The sequence below is a fragment of the Octopus bimaculoides genome, chromosome 13 (assembly GCF_001194135.2).
Source record: "Octopus bimaculoides isolate UCB-OBI-ISO-001 chromosome 13, ASM119413v2, whole genome shotgun sequence".
In the NCBI taxonomy this organism is placed as follows: Eukaryota; Metazoa; Mollusca; class Cephalopoda; order Octopoda; family Octopodidae; genus Octopus; species Octopus bimaculoides.
In genome coordinates, this window is record NC_068993.1 from 40,628,382 (window position 1) to 40,636,731 (window position 8,350).

At 34.4% G+C, this 8,350-nt stretch overlaps 1 protein-coding gene across 1 annotated transcript in view; it reads left to right on the forward strand.

Annotated features, from left to right (window-relative positions):
- LOC106879281 (branched-chain-amino-acid aminotransferase, cytosolic) overlaps window positions 1-8,350 on the forward strand; it is a 435,059-nt gene that overhangs the window by 178,925 nt on the left and 247,784 nt on the right. The window contains exon 3 of the mRNA XM_052972440.1: window positions 2,613-2,813. Within this exon, the coding sequence (XP_052828400.1) occupies window positions 2,613-2,813 (201 nt within the window). The remainder of the gene's footprint in view (window positions 1-2,612; window positions 2,814-8,350) is intronic.

Genomic DNA, 8,350 nt, shown 5'->3' on the forward strand with positions numbered 1-8,350 from the left:
ATATATATATATATATATATATATATATATATATATATATATATATACATACATACATATGTATATATGTGTGTGTGTATATATATACATATATATATATATACACACACACACACACACATATGTATGTATATATATGTATGTGTGTGTGTGTTTGTGCATGTAGATGTGCTGTCATACCTGCAGAGGTTTACAGCTGGAGACCTTTTAACTGGAGGTGCTGTAGTTACTGCCCTACCAAGTACAATACAACAAAGATCAATGCTTGATTTTCACAAGGGTGCAATAAAAAATATGAATAACTGACTGGGAATAATAGAGAAAAGGGACAAAAACAGACATTAATATATATGTTTATACAGTGTATTGACAAAGTCATCGCTCAACTAGAATGCTATAAATTTTTTTATGTCTTATTCATAATTACAATTTTGTTTTCAATCTGTTTATATCTGTTGTTGTTGTTTAGTCCCAGGTCAAAGTTGATTTAGTAACAACTTGTAATGAAAACCTTTTGGTAAATACCAACACAATCTGTTTTTTTTTTTCTTCTTCTTCAGGAATATGATGTGTACCTTTGGGAAGGTACATGGTGAGTGTTAAGGCCATCGGTCACATGATTGTAAGCTTGTGATGTCAAATCCCATCTTAGATGGTGTGCTGCTGTGCACTTGAGCAAGATACCTTCTTTCACTTTGCTCTTGTCAGTCCAGGTGCAAACAAGTTGTGTCTGCATCTAAAACTGTGGCTCGCAGACTTTTAGTTGACAATGTGGCAAATGGAAGATGCTTGTGGTCATTGAAGCCTGTGGCACATGGAATTATAGTGTATTTAGAATGATATTATTAGCATTTAAACCAGCCCCAAATTTTGTACCTGTCTTAAGTTCAACCTGGTCAGAGGTGATGATGAGGATGTAGACTGTGCCTGCAGTTATATTGTGAACGATGTACTGAGTGGATACTATCATCCATGGCTGGTTGGTTTAAGGAAAGTACTGGCCCCAAGGGGGTACATTTCTGTGAGGCAACTCATTCATCTGTTCATAACGCACTACATAAAGATATTATTCATCCACTCTTTCATTAGTATACAGAAAGAATCAAGTTTGTACCCACAATACAACGAAAGTTATAATAATTTTAAAAGAGTAGGTGCTTACATCTTTTGCACCCTCGAGAATAATGCAGTGGTAGGGGAAACTATTCTAGGAACAAATCAGTATGCTAAAGGTTAACCTAGAAGTTCCTTCTTTGGCTTGATGTTTATATATTTTGATAAAAGTATTTGACCGACTGGTCAAATACTTTTATCAAAATATATACTTGTACTGCCTCTACTCAAGCACTCCTGATTCATTTGACCTTTTTCCTGTCATCCCTTTTATTGTGTTCAATCCTCCCCCTCCCCTAATAAGCCTCACACTAACCATTATACTCAGTCCATGCCCCCAAGTATGTTATCTCCCTGGAACCTCTTCCCTGTTCATATTTTTGCTGCAGGTGTTGATTTTGAACAGTTTACATGAAATATTAATAGCATTGATCTCACTGGCCTTGAAGGGCCTTCAGAAATCATTCGTCTAACCTCCTCCTCCTCCATACTCATTGTGTATATTGTTTAATTTTTCAGGTTTACTTCAAGGCACTAAGCCAGTCCAGATCGTTAGTATGCCAGGCAAAATGCTTAGCATCATCTTGCTTACCTGTATGTTCTGTGTTCAAATTTTGCTTAGCCTGACTTTGCTTTTCATCCTTTCAGGGTCAATAAAATAAGTTCCTGTTTTGCAATGGGGCTGATGTAATTGACTCGGTCTCTTCCCCGAAATTACTGGCCTTCTGCCTAAATTTGAAATCAATATTTCAGGTTTACTAAATAAACTACAATCTTTTAACGCTTGGTACTGGCCACTTGCGCCTGTGAAAAACACACTGTGGTTTTGTTTCGCTTCCTTATTTTTCTTTGTCAATTGGTTAACCTTTTAAGAAATTTAGCTAATTGATTGTTTGATTAATCAGTCAGACTTTTGCAAACCTGGCTGATTGATTGCTCAATCAGACGATTAATCAAACAATCGATTAGTTAATTGGTTCAATGGTTAACTAATTGACAAATAAATAATCATCTCAAAATTTTGGTGCAGGGGCAGCTATTTCGGGACAGCTAATAAATTGATTCTGTCAACACCATTGCTCAACTGGTACTTATTTTATCAACTCCAAAAGGATGAAAGGCAGTCTTGAATTTAGCGGAATTTGAACTCAGAACATTGTCATGGACAAAATGATGCTAACCATTTGACTTGGCATGTTAATGAGTCTGTTATGTCAGTATCTTAATTGGCAAATAAATAATAAAGAAGTGAAATAGAACCAGTGCATGTGTTTATTATTATTGGTATAATGACCCTCCCAAGATGCAGCAAAATATGTTTCAACACGCAAGTTCACACCAAGAATCATGCAAACCAAATACAAAAATGACATTGATGTTTTTTTTTACACTTGTGTTGTAAATATAAACAAAATCATAAATTTATAAAAGTCGCTCAACCATTTCATTTTTCTTTCATCTCTCTCTCTTTTTTGTTTTTGTTTTCCTTGCTAATACAGGCAGCACAGGCCATTGTTCAGAAATCCAAAAATCCTCGGCTAAAGCCCGCTTCAGATGAGCTGGTCTTTGGCAGGTACTTCACTGACCACATGCTTGAAATTGAATGGACGGCTCAAGGCGGTTGGGAAAAACCCCAAATCACACCATTTCACAGCCTCTTAATGCATCCCGCAGCTAAGGCACTACACTATGCCGTTGAGGTAAGTGACTATTGTATTTATTTACTTATTTTGAATTTGTTTTATTTTTGTTATTTTAATTTTAATTTCGGTGGTAGGGTGAGGGTGATGGTGTTTTCTTTCCAATGAACTGTGTGTTTATGGTGTATCTGTATCATTTCTAGATAGTTCTTTCCTTTTCACAAAAAAAAAAAAAGATATACTAGGAATTGCGAAATAAATGTGTCTGTAAGGAAGTGAGTGTGTGTGAGAGAGAGATGGGGTAAGACGAAGGGAGAAGATAGTGTTTATATGTGAAGAATGATTAATTCTAGTGTGTCAAAGAAAACAATTTTTTTTCTTTTTTCATTTTTTTCTTTCTAAAAGACAAAACAAAAACAGAAAAAAGACCTTGCATTAACAACAGTTTTCTCTTGAAATAAATTGAAACATCATATTTTCCAGAGAGCGAGAGAAATATTAAATTTTGCATTTGATTTTTGTATACATGTATATACATACATACATACATACATACATTCATACATATTTATATATAAAAACATACACACGTGTGTGTGTGTATATATATATATATATGTGTGTGTGTATATTGTTTCTTTTTTGTGTATGCGCTTTTGTGTTTTCTACCCCACCTTGTCATTGTAAATTGTAAATTTAAAGAAAAGAGAAACAAAGAAAAGAGACCATAATAATAATAATAATGATGAGAGTAATAATAATAAAAAAAAATTTTGTATATATATATATATATATATATATATATATATATAAACAAGAACAGACCCAATAGAACAGAAGATGAAGAAGAGTGGTGTCAAGGCTGGGTAGGGAGGGGGCTTTCATGTCTCTTAGTGTTATGCTTCATTCTGTTTGATGTATTTCATGTCCACTATTGCATTTATTGTTGATGTTGTTGTTTTCTGGGGAACTATAAGGAATCTTGTAGAATTGTAAAAGTTTATCTTCATGTAGGTATACATACATACATGCACATATGTGTGTGTGTGTGTGTTTATGTATGCGCATGTGTGTATGTGATGTTTATGTTGTTGCTATTGTTGTAATTTTATTCAAATTTATTCTTTTCATGAGGAAGTCTATCATATTTTGTTATTTTTGATTTTTGTTGTTTTTTTTTGCTTACCCATTTATTTGATGCATCAATGTATGTATGTGTGTGTGTATATATACATATATATATAGTCTGTGTGTATAATATATATACATATATATTAAATATGTTTATATATATATATATATATATATATATGATATATATTTACATGTCTATATATTTATATATATATACACACACACACATATGTATATATTATATACAAATATATTTGTGTGTACGCACATATGATTGTGTTAATGTGGAGGTGTGTATACAGCATACAAATACACGTGTTTGAGTGTGTGTGTGTGTGTGTATATATATATATATATATATATATATATGCCACATACACACAGATGCATGATATCTAAACTTCTTATATTATTGTTGTGATGTTCACTTACAGTATGGAAGAAGAAGACATGTTTCTCTCGGGGATGTTGTGTTGGTTGTGTATGAATGTGATCAAAGATGTTGGCTCTGTTGATGACACCCTCCTGTCTTCTCTTTTCATCTATTCATTGTCACAATAAGCTTTTCATCTCTGTCTATATGTCTTCAATGAGTCATGAAATTCATCTTGGAGATTTAATAACTCCATCACCGTCACTATTCACTTGAGCACTATTCAAATAATAGAACGTGTCGCTGATTCGTTGGGTTTGAAATCATGCTGTATTTAACTGTGCGGTGTTGGATATGTGGGCTGTAAAGGCTGCATTGTTGTGATAACTATAAAGAAGAAAAGGCTGAAAAAGGGCAGAGCTGGAAAAAAAAGGGATCAGAAATTGTTTGGGAGTTTTGAGATGATAGATTGCTGCGGATTAGAGATTAACAAGCTGTAATGTGACCCTATTTGTGGTACCCACTTGTAGACATTTCACTTTGTTTATAGCTAATGTCATCAAGAAAGGCATGACCATCACATAATCTCTGTACTGTGATTTTGTTGTTGTTTTTTTTATTTTTTCTTATCACCTTAATTGTTTGTTGAGTGAGCAGAACTGGTGTGTTGCCAATGAGAGTGATCAGCTGAAGTACATGAGCACTTGCTTTACCCTTTTGATGCAAACCCATCTGAAATTACCCCCGTTTCTATGATACAAACTTTCTGCTTTAACCCCTTTGATACTTAGCTACTTGAGACTACTCTTGTTCCTATGATATTAAGCATTCTGTTTGAAAGTGATAGAAATTAAAGTCTTCTATAAAAATTTCATGTTAACCTTAATCCCAAATGCCGTTTTAATATTGACAAAAGACCTTAGAATAAATAATTTGGAAATCTACAGTTATGTTGTGCTGAAGATTCAAAAACAGGATGAAAAGATATACATGGTTGCTGTGATAATAATCCTTTCTACTATAAGCACAAGGCCTGAAATTTTGCAGGAGTGGGTAAGTTGATTACAATGATCCCCAGTATTCAATTGGTACTTATTTTATTGACCTGAAAGGATGAACGGCAAAGTTGATCTCTGCAGAATTTGAACTCAGAATGCAAAGATGGGTGAAATGCTGCTAAGCATTTTGCCCAGTGTGCTAAGAATTCTGCCAGCTTGTCACATTGGCTACTGTAATAATAATGAAGAATGATATTAAAAGAATTATATGCAGTAAGATGTATACTCTTTTCGCTCTCTGAAAAAAACAAAAAAAATCTAAGGATATACTTAGAAGGAATTATCATGCCCTGAACAGCAACTTTCATTCTGTCTCTACCACAGTATACACAGCTTGTAATATATCTAAATGTATATTATATTTGTATAATTTTGCTCTTATACCAAATTATTTTCTAAAGGTTTCATGTTTTTCAAAAGTTATTGCAACAAAGGCAATGTATTTCCTCAGAAATATGGTAACAAAAGTCTTAAAGACAACTGAAGTCTGTACTATATTTGTTCATAGACAGTGGAATTTGAACACAGAATACACAAAGACAATAAGATGCCTGCCTGCTTCAATACTCTAATGTTCTGCCCAGCATTATGCCCTTGATTGAGGTTTTATTATTGAATTAATATATTTGTATTCAGATTGGAAGGAATGTTTACCTTTGAAGCAGCCGCCGTTTTTGTTTTATGGTGTATATCATAGTTTTGTGATTGAAGTAGACACCTCTAAATGTGAAGTATTAAATATTATTCTCTTACGCTTGGCTATGTGATTAAGGAGCTTGTGCACCAATCATGCTGTGTTGGATTCAGTCCCACAATGTGGCACCTTGAGCAAGTATCTTTTACTATAATCCTTGGCCAACAAAAGCCTCGTGAGTGGATTTAGTAGGTACAAGCTGAAAGAGGCTTATCGTGTGTATATGTATGTATGCATGCATGTATGTACATATGTATGTATGTATGAATGAATGAGCCTTTATGTTTCTTTTGTATTTGTCACCCATCACCCCACTGCTTGATAGCAGGTGTTGGTTTTCTCTACATAGCCATAACTTAGCAGTTCAGCAAAATAAACTGATAAAGTAAGTACTTGACTTTAGAAATAAGAACTGGGGTGATTTGTTTGACAACATCCTTCAAAGCGGAGCCCCAGCTTAGCTCCAATCCAACAACTGAAATAAGATAAATGATAAAAATAGATGTGTAACTATCCAGAGTGTATATGAGTCTTGGAAAGAATTTAGAAAATTCTCATTGCCAAAGTACATTTTGTCTTCTGTAAAAAATAAGGAGTAAATAGAAACAAAAACAATCAGAGAGCGCAAACCTCTGCCAAGGCAACACCAACATCCTCTCAACGATTAGCCAGAGATGATTTTTAAAATGAGAATATCTGAAATAAACTCGACTGCTCTCAAAATTGACCCCAAAATCTAATCAGTTTGTGCCAGTCATGTGGTCAAACAACCCTGAAAGTTTCATTCGAATCCATTCAGCGGTTCTTGAGATATCTTGTCCACAGAGAAACAAACATGCACAACTGAAAACAATATCTTCACCTTTGCAAAGGCAGAGTTAATAAAATGTGCATGTAACTGCATTCAAGTTGTCCAAGTTGCAGGCCCACTTAATGAGGACAGTTTAGACAATTAGACTTAGCTTAATTAGTGAGCATGTAGAGAATGGTTGAGAGGAATTTTAGTTATTATTTGCTGTAAGAAATTATTTTCTCCCATACAGCTGTGTGGTAAGAAGCTTGCTTCCCAACCACATACTTTTGGGTTCACCTTGGACAAGTGTTTTCTACTATAGCCTCAGGCCAACCAAAGCCTTGTTAGTGGATTTTGTAGATGGAGACCGAAAGAAGCTTGTCATATATATATGTTTTTGTGTGTGTATGTATATCTGTGTGTGTATATATTGTATGTGTGTATATCTGTGTGTATGTCTTTGAGTCCATGTTTGAGTCCCCCATCTCATTACCACTTGACAACTGCTGCTGGTCTGTTTACATCCCTGTAACTTAGAAGTTCAGCAAATGTGACCAATGGAATAAGTACTAGGCTTTTAAAAAATATGTCCTAGGGTTGATTTGTTTGGCTAAAACCCTTCAAGAACGTGCTCTAGCATGTCCCTAGTCAAATGACTGGAACAAGCAGAAGAATGTTTGTTCAAAGTTTATTCTTTTATTGCTATTATTGTTAGTCCTCCCTTCTCATAAATTTATATATCTATGTATGTGTCTTTGTGTATGTGATTATTCTTCACCACTGCTTGATTGTTAGTGTTGCTTTGTTTACATCTCTGACACTTAACAGGTCAGCTAAAAGAGACCAATAAAATAATAGTCTTAAAGAAAAACGTATTGGAGTCAATTTGTGCAACTATATCTGTCAAGGCAGTGCTCCAGCATGGCCACAGTCGACTGACTGAAAAAAGTAAAAGACAAAAGATTATAAATAAGAAACAAAGCTATTTTATTCCACATGGGTAGAAATATTGAAAGAAGTTGAAAATGCACTTGGTGTCTTTTAGATAGTTTATTTTTAAAGGCTTAACTGGTTTCACTGAAGGCACGTGGCTGAGTGGTTAGGGTATTCAGCTCACAATTGTAAGGTCATAAGTTCAATATCTGGCAGCACGTTGTGTCCTTGAACAAGACACTTTATTTCACAGTGCTCCAGTCCACTCAGCTGGCAAAAATCAATAGTATCTGTAATTCAAAGGGTCAGCTTCTGTGTCACACTGAATTTGACTGAGAATTACGTTAGGGGTACACGTGTTTGTGGAATGCTCAGTCACTTGCATGTTAATTTCATGTGCTGGCTGTTCCATTGATCAGATCAACTGGAACCCTCGTTGTCATAAGCAATGGAGTACCAGTTAACTGGTTTCACAGAATTTTCTGATTTTCTAATGTCGAGATAAAAAGACATGGAGCTATGCCACAACTTAGAATATAAACAACCTAAAGACTCCCAGTGCATTTTCAACCTCTGACATATATATATATATATATATATATATATATATAT